Here is a 16261-nt window from a genome sequence, read left to right on the forward strand (position 1 = left end):
CAGCAGATGTGGTCCAATTGCCAGGAGCCCCAGGCCCAGGCAGTAACCAAGCTGGTAGCAGAAGAGAGGTGGAGGGAGCTGGGGAAGCGGAGCCAAGACGGTTGGCTGGTCAGAAGGCCCAGAGCCACAGCTGTCTGGGGGGTAAAAGGGTGGGGACGACAAGCTTTGGTATCAGAATGGCTTAGGGTAGGGTTCAGATCAGCTTCCTGAGCCCAGCCTGTTGCTTCCTTTCCTGTGTAGGATACTAAAGAGAGATAAATTAATGTGTAGCGTGCCCTTGTTACAGACATCTCCTATTGCTGGTGCCCAGACAGTCCGTAAATGAAGTAGAGTGCTCTTACCATCTGGCCCTAAACTAACATAATCTCTAGGCCTTGGTTTCCTCATCTTAAACTAGTGAGTGACCCTCGGGGGTCTCCCAAAGATTAAAGAGCATGTGCAATTTGGCATGTAGTGAGTACTCAATAAACCCTCATTCCCCTCCTCTATACCAGACTCATAGGATCCCCTACCTGGTGGCGGGGGCGCTGTTTCTCAGCCAGAGTTTGTAGAGGGTAAGAAGGGAAGGTAAGTGGAGAGATACTAGTGCGGAAACAGATGAGATTATTGAAGCACTGAACACTGTGCCAAACATGCTGAGAACACAGTTGTCTAGAACTGCAGAAGGTTCAGTCCAGCTGAGATGGCGGCCTGGACTAGGTCTTGGGTGGTTCCCATTTCATTTTCTCCCTCTCCCCTCCCTCCACTTCATCCTTCTGTAGCCAAGGACCCCTCATAGTCAAAAAGACCCACCTACACGAAGTGAGAGGCTGAGAATGCACGGGGTAAGGGGTGGGGGCAGTCATCTGTGCCAAGAGCAGGAGACAGAAGATGCAGGACAGCTAGACTGAGAGAGACCAGCCGGAGCCCTGCGGAGATGGAAGAGCAGAGAGGAGACAGGTAAGAGGTGGAAGGCTGATTCCACTCAGCCCAAAAATCTATCCTCTGCGAAGCTCTGTGTCTCCCATTTCAGGACATGGGGGAGCCCAGGGACAATGTGCAAAGATGACCTGTTCGCTCATTGGGCATTGCTAACAGTCACACTAGAGGAAGACTGAGTAGAATATAGATCTTGTCTCTGCCCTTGTACTGTCTCAGTCTTCTGTGGGAACCGTGCCCCACCCTGCTGTCAACACACACCCTTCCCAGAGGTGAGGTGAGGCTAGGTTTGAAGAAGTTTTCTGTCTTTTTTTTTTTAATAACAAGTTCTACGTATAACAAAACATAAAATGTCAAAATGTCACTGTCAAGAGCAGTCAGATGTTCCCCTGGGAAAATGAGCTTGAATAACCCAGCCCTATATCACAGCAGACTGCCAACACATCTCACTTCCGCACCCTGTGGCAGCATGCGTCTTACATATGAAGCATGACAGAGGAAGATCATGGACTAGTCAGAAGACACTGGCTGAACTCCATTATGTGAGCTTCAGGACATCGCTCGATTGTGCAGTCGTGATAGCTGCTCCCTCTCCCTCCTCACAGGCTTCTCTGGAGGGTCAACCCAGACCACTATGGAGCATGCTGCCTGGACAGAAGGACAGTGCCCTGCCCACTGTGATGGAGACTCATTGAGCTTGCGTGAAAGGCTTTCTAAGCCCAAATGGCAGCACAAGAGAGAGGCCCGGCAGCTGCGGCACACGTGTGACAAAAGCTCCATGGGAGGAGCTGCTCCTGAATAGCTCCAAATCAATGGTTGTGAGCGCTTCCTATGAGGACAGCGTGCCCGGAAAACCTCCGCTAAGCGTCACACACGAAGCAGCACTGATCTGTGGAGAAACACACTTGCCCCCAGCGGCTCTGTTAAGATGCGCACAGACAGCTGTCTAAGGTCTACCCAGAGGGCCGTGAAGGAAATGAGTAGGAGACATGCAGCTCTGGAATAGGAAGGCCAAGTCACACTGGATGGTGCTCACGGGTTGGAGCCCTCACATTACGAACCTTGTTCTGCAAGGATATTTTACAATGTGTAAAATCAGGATAATAAAATGTACCTCACTGGTCACATGTTGTGAGGCATAAGAGATCACGCCTGGAAGACACATCCCCTAACTCAACCTTCTCAATCAACACGGGGTTCCAAACAACAATCTCTGCAGGACAGGAGGCAAACATTTCAAACGGCTGCTCTTATCAAATGAGAGATTTATTGTACATAAAATAAATTACAGTTTGAGCCAAAGCATGATTGGCTTCTTAAAGTGCATCGGTGTAGGGGATTTGGCAGCGAGGCCACATCTGGTCACTCGGTAAGACAGCATTTCAGTATCTCAGCCACCTACAGCCACGACTCAGCCAGGCCCAAGAAGCGACCCAACGTCATTGCCGTGAGTCATTCACACAAACCACACCACCATCTATTAACACTTTTTTTCTGTACCTGATGCCACAGTTAAAAAAACAAACAAAAAAAGCAAACAAACAACTGTACACTGTCACAGTTGGGCAGGCCGGGGCTGAGTTTTTCACAGCTACTCAATATGTATACCCATCCTGCACCAGGAGATCTAGCACCTTCCTGTAGACCACAGCTCACAGGAGTCTGTACACAGAATATTTTGCCCTAAAATATGACCTTTGTGGGGTGGGGAGGGTCCCTCCTTGTTTGTAAAGAAATCTGGGTATCCTTCAAATCAGAAAGGCATCCCATAAAGATAGCATGTTGGAGACACTGAGAAAAGCAACCCTTCCTCTTGGGAGGAAAAAAAAAGTGGAGACGGGAGAGAAAGCTTGTGAATGCTTTCCTGGTTCTTTCGTGCCTGCCCTAATTCACGTCAATGTATTTAGCAAAACTAACCACCATTTTATAAGGTAGTGAGGAACAAAAACATGCCCCATCCTCATGGTAAAGGACCAGGCAGAAAAGTCACATAGCCGTCCATCTGTCCTCGGGCTCCAAACACTTGGTTTTTGCAGAATTCCACAGGCCCCTTAGGCCCCTCTGCTGCAGCCCTTTCTGGAACCATGAACTGCCATCCGCCTGCAGTGGCCCTGCCTAAGAACCTCAGGCCTCTGCCCAGAAGACCAAACCCCCTCAAGGAGTCACACTTCAGACAGACGTGACAGTTCTCACTTTGGCAGACAGAGCTTGCTTGAACCTCCTTTTCAGGTCCTGCATGTTCGGTGACTTGGGTCTGGGAATGAGGGACGTTCTGCGCTTCTCGGGTGTGCTGCTGGGCTGCTGTTTGTGGCTCACTTCTTTGCAAAGGATGTGGAAAGCATTGTAGACATCGTTGTAATTTTCACTGACAGATACTTCATAGAAGGAGCAACCCAGCATGCCGGCCAGTTGCAGTCCAAGCTGCGGGTCAACCTGCTTGATGTGTAGCAGGTCGGCTTTGTTGGCCACAACCACCACAGGCAGCCGAGTGCCCGGGTGAAGCTGCTGGACATGCTGGTGGAGCTGGCCAATGAGTTCATAGCTCTTGTGGTCGGTGATGGAGAAGACGATGACCACGGCGTCTGCCCAGCGAATGCAGCGATTCAGCTGCTCGTTGCAGCTCAAGCCATTCTCATGCACCTGAAGGGACAGGAGAGCAAGGTGAACAGTGAGCACTGCACAGAGCTTGGGCTCAGTCGGAATCTGAATTCTAAAGAACCCCGCGTGTGGTGACGATGGCGGGCTAGGGTTGTAAACAAGTCCTATCCCCACACACTTTGGCTTCCTTGACAATATGTTGATCCAGCTGCTCGGAGTTGGGATAAATAACAGGGCAGCTCACCACACTCAAGTGGAAAATGGACTACAGAGAACTCCACGCAGGGAGACTTTGTAGTTGCACAGAATGGGAAATTAACTGGCTAGACAGGGAGTCTGGGGAAGCAAAGATAGGAGCGGGAAGCATTTAAACCTGGATAACTGCCCAGCGCAGGACGGGGAAAAAGAAAAAAACACTAGCAGAGCTCTTTTGTCTGCAGAGAAACTTCCCACCACATAAAACGCGATTCCGGGCGTGGAGACTGGACCCACATATTTGGTTTTTAATGCCAAGGCACGTACATAAAAACCGAAGCAAGGAAACACTGTTGATTCCAAGTGTTGGCTTGCCAACACCCTACGCCCCACGCCCCGTGTGGTGACTCCTCCTACAGGAGGGGCTCTGCCCTTCCCCAGTCTCCCAAACTAAGCCAGGCCAAGGCTGACCGCAGGCCAGGTACAATTAAACTGTCAAACAACATGTAAAGGTTTGGGCCTCGCTCCCCACGGCATGTCTTCCTTCAGCTGATGAACCAGTAAACAATTTGACCCGCTCAGCATCATGGTTCCTCACCTGGACGCCTGGAGTGTCCTGGACTTGTATCGCCAGGGTTTCGCCCTCTATCTGGACCTGTCTAGTATAGAGATTACCTACGAAGGCAAAGAAAAGAGATCATGTGGGGTTATGAAATGTGGGGTTTTTTTAATGCCATATAGCCTACACCATACACAGAAAAAAAAAAGTAGTTCCCTTCTATTTAATGAGTTTACTTCAGATCTGGTTTAAAGGCCAGCTGCAAGTTTAGCCCCTTGCTAGTAGATTTATCAAAAGCATGTCAAAGTTTGTGGGTTTTTAGAAACTTGCTGGTCTAATTTTATTCTGAGTTTCCATATTTAGAATATTTCCTTGAAGCGCATATTTTCTGGCCCTCCATGTGCAGAGCTTCTGTATTTATTTTAGCACGTTATCAGTCTCTAAACAGTCATATTTTGTCCACTGGATATAAGAGACTCATAGGCAAATATGGTTAGTAAATACAGTTAATGTGCCTGGCATAGAACTGTGCCATGATGATGAACGACTGTATCAAAGCAGAAGGCTGCTGTGTCTCCGCTTGGGATGGCTTCTATGGCTCATTTCACCTAATCCTCAGCAAGTACTCCATGCAGTCTGCCCACTCAAGCAGTTTGCTAACAAGTCATGGTCAGAAAGTACCAAAAGCTCCTGGGACAGTGGCTGTTTTCAACCATTGGAAATGAAGTGTCTGTCTTCTCAGTTTTCAGGAGCTCTGGCCTCTAAAATCCTCAGCGAGTTCTTTCTCTTTGTTAAGGAAAGAACTTCAGGTTTACAACTACCCTTCTTTGGCCTTTGCTTTGAAAGGCAGCCAGCAGAGGGAGAGGGTGGGGGGAGGAGCTGGTCAGTGGGTTTTTGGGTTTGGTTGGGTTTTTGTTTGTTTGTTTTTTTATGACTTTTGCAGGCATGTTTGAAAGGAAAAGCCCCTGGAGTACAAAGGGTGCTTCCAACTGGGGACCCTATAGTTAAAGCATACCACTGGGAATACTTTTGGGCACTTGATAAAATGATGAATGGGCCTGGAATGGAATGAGGCCAGATGGCAGCTGGGGGGTGGGGTGGCGTGCAGAATTGGAAGTAGCAGAATCCTGATCCTCACACTGTCACCCCGAAGGCAGTGTCCTTGAAGGCACTGAGAAATGAGAGTAGCAAGCCCAACAGACTTTTCCCCAATGTAGTTCCTCACCTGCATTTCGTTCATAGTCTCCGATGAATCGCTTGGTGAGGAATCGAACCACCAAAGCTGCAATTGAGAAAGGAGAACAAGTTAACCCACTAAGTTACATGGGTCTCCACCCCACCCCCATCAGGAACACAACTCTTCCGAAGAAAGTCACAGCCGGCCACCGAGAGAAATTCCTGCCCTGTAGCTCCTTGACCCCTCAGCCAGACACTAGAGGGTAGAAGCCGGGTGAATTACGGCTCTGACAGTGGGGAGGGAGGGTGTGTGGCCCAGCTCCTCCTTTGAGTCCAGCTGGCAAACGTCTTCCTAACCTTACAGAACTCCAGGAGGTTCTGTAGTCAACTTTCTGTTCTGCCCCAGACCCTGCCAGAGGCTCAAAGCCCTAAACTTCTACTCTAACCTGAAAGTTGGCGGGCCACTATGGCCCCCTTAAATTGAAGCAGGAGCTTGAAGGGGCGGACGATTCTGCTGCAACGCCCACCTCTCCCGTCTCCAGTCCGGACGGGGGTCTCCCATGTCCCGTCCCACAACCAAGCGGGGTCCTCGCTTGGACTCACCGGTCTTGCCCACGCCGCTGGCCCCCACCACGGCGATCTTGACGAGCCGCCGGCCCGCAACCCCCAGACAGTAGTCGGCAGCGGCGCTGCCCGGGGCGGGGTACTCGGCGATGGTGCACATGTTCTGGATGAGGCGCATCGCCGCTGCGGCCGGAATGACCCGCGCGGAAAGGGAAGTGAGGACAGGAGCAGCTCGCACCGCGCGGAGAGGGTGAGCAGGTCCGACGCCGCACAGCCGAGGAGGTTAGAAAGTACCAGGGAGAACGACCGGACAAGGGTCTCAGCCGTTCCGGCTCGCAACTGGGACAGCAGGCGGCCGGGTGCTGATTTTTCCTGGCCCAGGCCCCGCCCACGCCCAGGGCGACCAATCCCCGGGCGCCCAGCTCGAGGCCCCGCCTTTGGCCTGCGCAGAGAAGCTACGCCCACAAAGGAGCTCAGAGCAAGTGCTGGGCCCCGTGAGACCCGGGGTAAAAAAGGGCGGCGGGCGCGAGGGAGGCAACGTGAGGGATCCAGCCGTCTCCCGCTGCGCTAGCACGCGGCCCCAGCGGTGGCTGCAGGGTCACCGGGTCTCAGATCCGCGTGGAAGGTTCTGTCCGTTTCTACCGAGCCTTAAATCCGCGTGAGAGACAGCCCTGTCTTCTGGGTCTTGGATCCCCGTGGGGAACCTGTCTGTGCCTACGAAGTCTCAGATCCTCGTGAGAGACCTGTCATATCTGCGGGGTCGCAGATCCTCGGTGGGTTTAGGGGCACCCATCCTTGTCTGCCCACCTCGCCGCCGGACCTCCTTAGGGCAGTCCCTAGAGGCATTCTCTGTATTGGGTCCTGGGTCCCCTAACCATGCTGGTCGCTGCCTGCATCTAATTGGCTTCTCCACCTCTGACCCTAAGGAACCTGACAGGGAACAGGACAGGCCCATAGCCACTACCCTGAAGTCTGGCTTTGTATTCTGCTCATGCGCTGGAGACGTTGATTTCTCTTACTTGGTTACATCCAAAGTATTGTGCTGGGTTATACTTTCCCCACCATTGTATCTGTAAACAAGGACGCCCCTCCCTGCCATAAAGTGTGGCATTTGTCTTTGGGACAAAATATCCATTTTGCTCTAGTTCTTGTAGACAGTACAAGCTCACAAGAACACACACACTGCAGAAAGCAAGTGTTGCACCCCCAAGTCACTAAAGCAAGCTTGTACCTCTCAGCTAGTCACAGCTCCTCCTGGAGCTGTGAACTGGTAAGAAAACAGTCACTGTAGCTTGGCTGGAACTCTCTGGGAGGCAGAAGGGCCCCGCGTTTAGTGTAGTCATAAGGCTAGATAAACGTGATTAGTTCAAAGTGGCTTGCCGCCAAGAAGATATGGGGCCCAGCACTTATACAATGCCTTCCACCCCACCGGTGCTGTCATCAGAGTAAAGCACCGTCAAAGGCTGGCCAGATGCCAACTTCAGCAACCTTCTAGACCTTATCGCTGCCACCACCACCTTACAACCCTCAGGCCCTTATATCTTGGCGCCTAAGAGAGGGAAGCCAGTGACTTTTTGTATGCCCCTATTACAGGTAGAAATGTAAAAGGTGCTGATGCCAGTACCAAGAGTTTCTCATTGAATCACCTTCTGTTCTGGATTTTATTCACCAGGTATCTGAGTAGAATTTACCCGTATCTGTTAACAGTTTGAAGAGCTGAAGGAATTGGAAAGGAAATAGAAGGTGTTGTTGAACTGCCTTGGTTAAGTCTTCTAGGATGAACAGCCTAATCAGCGGGCACACAGGATGAGCCATAACTGTACAAGGCTGCCTTCTACGGGGAACGCGGAATGAAGTAAGGTCAGCCGTCTGAGTCAGGGAGAAAGGACATGTCCAATTTGCATCATGTCTTTCTGTGTGATTTCAATCGAGCTTGAGTTTTGCCAGTCTATAAAATCAAGCTTAGCAAAGCTATAATTACAGGTAGCAGGCCCCTTTCAACCCTCGGCCCCCCAGCCTGCAATTCTGTAGTGTTTACATGAGAAATAATTACGTAGTCTGCAGTGTTTGTTCGGCTGCTTTTTGCACACACACAGACATGTTAAAAGTTCTCAGAGGGAATTTTGCTTTGAATCGTTTTAGCTTCTGATGTTTCATTTTCATTACCACGAGACTAACCAAGCCTGTGATTTTTCTGTCTGCATCATGGAGACTGAATTTAGTATTTTTACTTTAAGTCAAAATGAACTGGCTGTACTTGAAACACAGGAGAGAGAGAAAGAGAGAGAGAGAGAGAGAGAGAGAAGAAAGTTGAGGAAAACGGCAAAAAAAAAAAAAAGGCATGTTAGTAACACATGTCTCCCCAGTAACTGCCACCTGTGTCTGGTCAACCTCAGATAATAGCACGTAGTTAGCACTTTTTGGAAATCCAAATTATTGGCGGGGGGGGGGGCAGACACAAAGAAATAGGTCAGTAACGCCATCAGATGACAGCCAAGTCGGGTGTCATCCAAAGGTTGTGACTGAGCATCCAGGATGGCATCCTCATCCACACATCTACATTTCAACTAGACAGGTGGGAAGCGCTAGCCCTAGCTCAAGCTGTCTCAGAACATGTAATTTCTCATAAGTGGGCACTCTTAAGACAGAAAATAGAAACCAATCTCTTAAAGCTTATATAAGAATCTGGCAAAGTGTTACTCTATTGCTAATGACTAGGCACACACAGAACCCACCCAAACTAAAGTGGGAAGAGGAAGAACGTTGGTCCCACCTTTAGGTGGAAATAGTGCCAAAGAATCTTCCTTTAAAAGCAAGAGAACAAAGTTTCACATACATCTTCACGAAGATCACACAGCCTGTAATAGACAGTATCACAAGTCTGCAGGTGATCAGTGAAATTTAAAACCAACTAAACAAGGGCTGGGGAGGTCGCTTAGTTGGTAAAGTGTCTTGTGAGCAACCATGAAGGTCCGAGTTTAATCCCCAGAAACCACGTAAAAACAAAAACAAGCAAACAAACAAACCCTGGCACCATGGCACACACCTACAATCCAGGCCATGGAGAAATGAAGACAGGAAGAGATCCATCTTGGGGCTTACTGCCCAGACAGACAAACATAACCAGTTCTATAGTCAGTGAGAAATTATGTCTCAAAAAATGTGATGGTAGGTGATTGAGGTAGACACTCCACGGGGTTGCTCAAACAGATGCGCCTGCACCCACCCACATGTAGCGAACATAAATCCATGTGTGCATGCACTCACCCACATGTACCTAACAGAGATACATACATATGTACACTCACCCACATGTACCCGAACATAAATCCATGTATGCATGCACCCACCCACATGCACCCAAACATAAATTCATGCATGCATGCATGCACTCACCAACATGCACCTGAACATAAATCCATGCATACATGCACCCACCCACATGCACCCAAACATAAATTCATGCATATGTGCACTCACCCACATGCACCTGAACATAAATTCATACATACATGCACTTGAACATAAATTCATACATACATGCACTCACCCACCTGCACCCGAACAGAAATACATGCACTCACCCACCTGCACCCGAACAGAAATACATGCAGACATGCACTCACCCACACGCACCCAAACAAACACATGCGTGTGCACTCACCCACATGCATCCGAACATAAACACATGAGTACGTGCAGCCACCCCCATACACCGGAATATAAACACATGCATACACAAAGAGCCAGAAAATGGTATGTTGCCAAGTGATAGGTTCACTCTCTCTTCCTATCCATCGCTCTCTCTGTTTCTGTCTCTCTTTGTCTCTTTCTATCTCTCTATCTCTCTCCCTCTGCCCCCTCTCTCTTTCTTAAACAAAGATAAGAGTATGGGAGATTAAAATATGAAGGATTCGGAGGAGTAAAGAGAAATATTTTTTTGCTAAGTTTTGATTTTGCCTCAGTATCTGGAGTTCCTCTTTGATCTTTAAAGTCGATCTTTGATCTGAGAGCTTCCAGAGATAATGTGCTGTCTGGAAGTCCTTAGAATCCCAGAATGTAAATTTAATAAACATTTATTTAACATCTGGGCCATGAGTACAGCAGGCACAAGGCTAGGGCTGGGGCCTCTTCTGGTGACTCCAGTTACAGTTAGCACGAGAAACTGAGATGTGACCGAGACGTTCCAATACAGTGTGAGAAAGTGACATGATAGAAGAGACTCTGGCATTATAGAAGCACATGGTAGGACTAAGGCTCTGGTTCAGAAACAGCAGGGCTGGACAGCTGCACAGCTAGGTGTTAATGTGTGCATGTATGTATGTGTGCATGTATGTATGTATGTGGAAGGTTCGGGGGAGCTGGCTTAGAAGCAGCATTTGCCCCTAGACAGAGGAAGCCGAGAAATGTCTGTGGGCTACGAAATGAAGGAACAAGAGTGGAAGTCAAAGGCTCAGTCCCCGTGAGGAGAACTGATCGTGGAACAGAGACTCGGGGGACAGAGAGGGGAGCACAGGAGGATCTAAGGACAAACACATCGTTAGAATCAGGGAGGCTGATGTGGTCCCCTTCTCCCGTGGGAACATGTCCACGGGAGCCAGAGGAGTGTTACTCTGCCCCTGTCCCCAAGGGTGGCTTCCAAACTGGTGTGTGTCAAAGAACATGGGCTTTTGCAAAGAGTTGGATTTTTATTTATTTTTGAGGTTTCTTTCAATCCCACCGCCTATGTGGATCCAACAATTAGACACTTTTTTGGCTATCGTAAGCAAATCATGATTCAACAAATGAGAGAGAGCAGTAGGGCCACAGTCGGGTACTGAGGGGCTAAGCCCACAGTATCCTCTCTTCCTAGCTTGCTTTCCTTCCTCCCCTCTCGCTCTTTTATTGTAAATCTAAAGTTACTTTTAAAAAAGAAACTCCAGGGACAATATGGAGGAAACTCAGTCAAAGCACAGGATATCTGGGAATAAAAGTGCCTGTATGAGCTCATCACTGCGTACGTTGGAGTAGCGCCAATTAAAAAAAATAGAACGAAAAGTAAGGCCATCACAAAGGAACCCAGAAAGCCCATTTTCTCTTATTAGAGGAAAAGGTATAGAGCATCAGTCGAGCTCCTGGCTGAGGTTTGGAACACTTTCCCATTGTATGGTGTCCCCTCTAAGAAAATTTCCAACCGAATCTCTAGAGTTCTTCCCACGGGGTCTAGAGTCTTCCCGACACCCACAGCAGCATGTCCACACTGGCTGGTCCCTTCTCTCCTGTAGCCTCCTCCTAGAAAGACAGACTTTGGCGTGCTCACCAACTTTCCAAATGACTAGGCTCTCCTTCTCACATTATTTGGGAAAGGCTGCAACCCAGGAATGGTGACAAAGCAGTAAGTGTGGGGGCGTGTCTGCAGCACTAGACTGAGACAGTGTGGTTTGCCGTCAGAGTTTCTATTTCAAATGCTTAAACTGGAGCGCACATGGCTCAGAAACAGGCCCCGGGATTAAGGAGGTGAGGAAATTTATTCTGCAACATTGGAACCTCTGGGAGATGTTTGAGCAAGGAAACAGGGACAGAGGGCTCTTACCTGGTGAGGCCACGAAGCATGTGCAGGTGCCTACAGGCTGTACAATCCTCCCTGGATATCTGTGCTGGCACACGGGGAGGTATCAATCGGGACATTCCCCCTTTAAAACCCCAACCTTCATTTTGATTTAATCACAACTGAAAGACAGCCAAACTCCCTAGAGTGAAAAGACCCAGTGGAGACAAAGGCAGAAGGAGACTCGGTTACATTAAAGGAGACATGCCCCTACATCTGTGCACGCAAGCACACACACATGTGCATCTTGTCTTAGAAAACTGCAACTTTGAAAAAAAAACAAAAACTAAAGTCTTAAATTCTAGGCAATAGGATTGGCCTCAGGGAAGTTCTTCCTCCCCCTAGACCTTGGTTGGTGTCCATGGCAGCAGAATGAGCCCTGCTTTCCTCTTTAAATTGTGTTCTACGGCTCCAGTCTCTGGATGCACTGTCAGACTTTGGAACTCTTCTGGAGATTCTGTCTGTCTGTCTGTCTGTCTGTCTGTCTGTCTGTCTCTCTCTCTCTCTCTCTCTCTCTCTCTCTGTGTGTGTGTGTGTGTGTGTGTGTGTGTGTGTGTGTGTGTGCTTTCTGGAGGAGAGGAATGAGCTCCAGGGCTGTAGGAGGATTGGACGTTGGGAACTGACGTGGCGACATGATTAGCAGGGGCAGTAGTTTTGGGAGTTCCTTTAGTGAACGAGAAGCCTGGTAACACTGCACACAGAAGTGGCAGCGTCTTTTAGACCACTGCCTTCCCTTCCCTAGCAGGAAGAATCCTCTGAGCAGGTCCATCCTCCCCTGTCTCACGAACTCATCAGTTATTTAGAAGATTACAAAACAAAAAGAAATGAGTGTCTGCCTTGGGTCCTCAGGAACAAGAACTTCAAGAACAACAAGATACTTGGCAAGATTTTATGATCGGAAGATACACACAGGCAGAAAGAACAGACTCAGACAATCGAGGTGATTGTTAAACATACTCTGTTGGCTTCAAAATCCTAAGTAAATTGGACATACATGACATCTACCCCCTTCTTGCCCCTGGGAGTGCAGGACCACCTCAGGTCATTTTAGGGATCCTCCTTGTCTTTGCACAGGAACCAAGGACCTCTCACCAAACCCTGAGCATCTGAGTAGGAACCTACTAAGCGGAAAGGAAATGAAAGCAATTTTGTATCTGCCTGTAAACCAGGGCAATAGCGAGCATCCTGCCCTCGCTCCTCGTCTCAGCTGGAGAATGAACTATTGAGTTGTGTCTGGGACCCAAGCCACTGGCTCTATTGCATCGTCAAGATTACAGTACCTACCAAATGCTACCCAGTCCCTCATAAATGCTATGACCTCAGTCCATTACAACGTTCCTGAACTCTCACAGGTCATCGTATGAGGTCATCGTATCCAAACTATATCCAAACTAACAAGGACACAGAAGTTGCCTAGTTGGGGACAATGCAAATGAAGATGTAATGAGCTTCTTCAATAAGCTTGGCTTCAAATTGATCACCGCAAGGAGACCTTTTTCTCCTACCTAGGCCATGAGCGTTTAGGCATCTCACCAAGGTGTTCTCATTATTAATGCATTTTTCTCCTGATTACCAAAGAAAATGGATAGCATCTGAGAAGAATGTGACGGGATGATTTTTAGGAAGTGCACGATGACTCATGTTCTTGATTTAACAAAGACACTGGCTTCTATATAAAGAAACAGCTTAGACCCAAGAGAGAAGCTGCGCACAGCAGAAGGGAGCTGCCAGAAGAACTGTACATTCCAAGGAGCGTGAAGGTTGCTACGCCGGGTCACCTCTGCTGGGAACTTCGTGTCCAGGTCATTGTTAGTTATTAATTCTCTGGGAATGTAACGCTATCTACCCCGAACAGTAAGTACTACAAGGCAGGAAAAGTCCAGGATTCTTCAAGCTGATTCTTAGCTGATCCCCAACACATGCAACAGCAACAAATGGAAGTTACTCCTCAGGCAACTGCAAGATGCATTTGTAACTCGACAGTAGCTAAGATGTAGCTGATTTGAGTATGTTGAATAGCTAATGAGACACATTGTATAAAAGGGATTGACAGAGCTGGAGGGATGGCTCAGAGTTAAGAGCACTGGCTGTTCTTCCAGAGGACCCAGGTTCAATTCCCAGACTCCACCACAGTTGTGGCGGCTCACAACTGTAACTGTAGGTTCAGGGCATCTGGCATCCTCACACAGATACACATGCAGGCAAACATACCAATCAATGCACATAAAATGAAAGTAAAGAATTTTTTTAAAAAGCACTGTACAAACTCTACAAGTTTAATATTCTTGTATCTTCATAATGAGAGATAAACGGGCAGGAATTTCTCAAGCCTCTTATCAGCGGTTGAGAGGTAGTTATTTATGACTTTTCGGATCCTCTCCCTGACTCCTCATTGCCTGCACTCAGATGAAGAGATAGGAGGAAAGCCTGCTTGTATTCATTGGCCAAGGCTGCCGTGCAGCCAGGAGTCAAGACATTCCTCTGTCCCCCGTCCCCAAGCTAAAGATGGGAATGATTGCCTTACGTCGGACTCTCAAGCAGACCCTTTGTGACGCTGGGGCTGGCTTCTTGCAGACACAGCACATGCCAGCCCCAGAACGCTAGAGAGAACAATGTCAGGATTGTTAGACCATCCAGTAGGGGCCCTAGAAATTTCTTAACAGTGTGTTCCGACTCGGGAACCCGCGGCAGCTTCTCCCTCACGTAGCAAAATAACTTAAACCATAAGTCATCCCTGTTCATGGCCTGACTTACCTTCCTCCGCCCTTCCTCCACAGTTCAGTTCCAGGCCCGACACCACTTAGATCCATGGCCCAGACTCGTCTCTCTGGCCTTCAGCATCTGCAGTTCCAGGACACCCACAGATTCCCCATTCCTTAGACACTCAAGTGTCCTGTGTGAAATGGCGTAGCATTTGCACATAGCCAGCGTGTGTCTTCTCACAGACTTCCAGTCCTCTCTAGATGACTTAGACTTCCTAAGAGAATATAAATGCAGTGTGAGTGCTTGCTTAGCTGCATTATTATTTAGGCAATTGTGGCCCCAAAAAGCCTGCATATCTTTAGCACAGGCATGTTTTCCCTGAGTATTTTCAATTCTTAGTTACTTGGCCCACGGTTGTGGAGGATTCCGCTCAGTTCTTCACCATGTGCCATGTTCTATCTGGTGGCTTGTCATCAGCTCACAGCTCCAGAATAAAAGCCCTATGAGTTCACCACTCTGTCTTCAAAACTAGGCACATTGCTTCCCACAGAGCCCATACTATCACATAGTGTGTGTATGCGTGAGTGGATGGGTGGATGGGTCTACACATCTGAGAACACTGAGAAAAGGGGGCGTCTGATGGAGTCAGAGGAAGTGAGGCTGGTAGGAACGGGTGACGGAGAAGGAGAGGAAGGATGAGAGACAGGTGGAGATCAGACTGACTTTGAAGGTGAGTCAGGCCCCCAGACTGCTCCAGTCACTTACTCGGCTTGGCTCCCTCTGCCGTGATTCCAGAAGGAGGAAGAGGGTAGTTAGAAGTCTGTAGAGATTACAGAAGATCAAGAGAATCCTGAGGAGGGCCAGCTCGGGGATCTGGGAGGGGAATCAAGGTCCTTGGAGCAGAGTGGAAGATAAGAGAATGGCAGGGCCGTTGGGGATGAGGGAAGCAGGCAGGCCAGCAGGGTCGCTAATAATGCTGCAGCAAAACAAGGGTCCTGTGAGGGAGAGGAGGGCGCACAGGGCACGCGGTGGCATCGCTCAGAAAGGAGGGCGCTGCAGGGAGCCAAGGGGTGAGCTGGCCGAGGATTTGAGTGAGTAGCTAAGACAGAATTAAAGTAAATGGTGAATCAAGAATTCCATGAGGCAGCTGGAGAGATGGCTCAGAGGTTTCTCTTCCGGAGGATCCTGGTTCAATTCCCAGCACCCACATGGCAGCCCACAGTGTCTGTAACTCCAGTTCCAGGAGATCCTCTGGCTTCATGGGCACCAGGCATGCATATAGTGCACTCACATGCATGCAAAAAATCATACACAAAATAAAAATAAATCTTAAAAAAAAAAATGCCAGGCAGTGGTGGCTCATGCCTTTAATCCCAGCACTTAGGAGGCAAGTGGATTTCTCTGAGTCTGAGGCCAGCCTGGTCTAAAAGTGAGTTCCAGGACAGCCAGGACTGTTACATAGAGAAACCCTCTCTCGAAAATCAAAACAAAACAAAACCAAAAGTTCAATGAGGAACCTACCGAAAGAGTCACCATAGTAACTAGTGCCTTCCCGCAGGCCAGGCTCTGTGGACCTGCAGGAGAAGGGCATTTCATACAAGGCGAGGTTAGAAACAGACCATCCTGCTGGGCTGCAAGCTCACAGGACAGGGATTATACTGGGCTGTTTGCATCTGTAGTCTCAGCTCCTAGCAGCTGCCTGATATGGAAGACCTTCAATCAACAACGGGCGGTGAAAAGTGCTCTGCCCTTTATAACTTCCTGCCCGGTACTTCCTCCTGGGTATCCCATCCTGAGCCTATACAGATCTTACCCACCTCTACCTGCAGCAGCAGTAACTGACCACCTGCTGATCACCAGCTGACCACAGATCACATGCCACATGGCTCTCGGGACTCCAGGTGTATTGACTCAGGACACCAGCACAACAAAACCCACATAACAAGGTCAATGTTAGTAAG

At 48.9% G+C, this 16261-nt stretch overlaps 1 protein-coding gene and 1 long non-coding RNA gene across 2 annotated transcripts in view; one reads left to right on the forward strand and one right to left on the reverse strand.

Annotated features, from left to right (window-relative positions):
• Positions 1–2166: 2166 nt before the first annotated feature.
• On the reverse strand, positions 2167–6362 carry Rasl11b (RAS like family 11 member B). Its single transcript, XM_048415170.3, has 4 exons — positions 6050–6362; positions 5496–5552; positions 4310–4386; positions 2167–3558 (listed from the first exon to the last, which is right to left on the reverse strand). Exons 1-4 carry the CDS (start codon positions 6186–6188, stop codon positions 3088–3090), a joined length of 744 nt encoding a protein of 247 aa, XP_048271127.1. The 5' UTR covers positions 6189–6362; the 3' UTR covers positions 2167–3087.
• Positions 6363–6585: 223 nt separating this feature from the next.
• Positions 6586–16261, forward strand: part of LOC148121149 (uncharacterized) — a 29938-nt gene continuing 20262 nt past the window's right edge. Inside the window, exons 1-2 of the long non-coding RNA XR_015738555.1 lie at positions 6586–6783; positions 7683–7870. This is a non-coding gene — a long non-coding RNA (uncharacterized LOC148121149). The remainder of the gene's footprint in view (positions 6784–7682; positions 7871–16261) is intronic.

Source organism: Myodes glareolus, chromosome 8 (genome assembly GCF_982192425.1).
Source record: "Myodes glareolus chromosome 8, mMyoGla1.1, whole genome shotgun sequence".
In the NCBI taxonomy this organism is placed as follows: Eukaryota; Metazoa; Chordata; class Mammalia; order Rodentia; family Cricetidae; genus Myodes; species Myodes glareolus.

What these genes read in the sequence shown, in the direction of transcription:
- Rasl11b (XM_048415170.3), bottom strand. Translation starts at nt 6,188, where the DNA reads ATGCGCCTCATCCAGAACATGTGCACCATCGCCGAGTACCCCGCCCCG. An exon ending in AGACTATGAACGAAATGCAG is followed by an intron (nt 4,387 to 5,495) that starts GTGAGGAACTAC and finishes TTGCCTTCGTAG; the next exon opens with GTAATCTCTATACTAGACAG. An exon ending in AGGACACTCCAGGCGTCCAG is followed by an intron (nt 3,559 to 4,309) that starts GTGAGGAACCAT and finishes CTGTCCCTTCAG; the next exon opens with GTGCATGAGAATGGCTTGAG.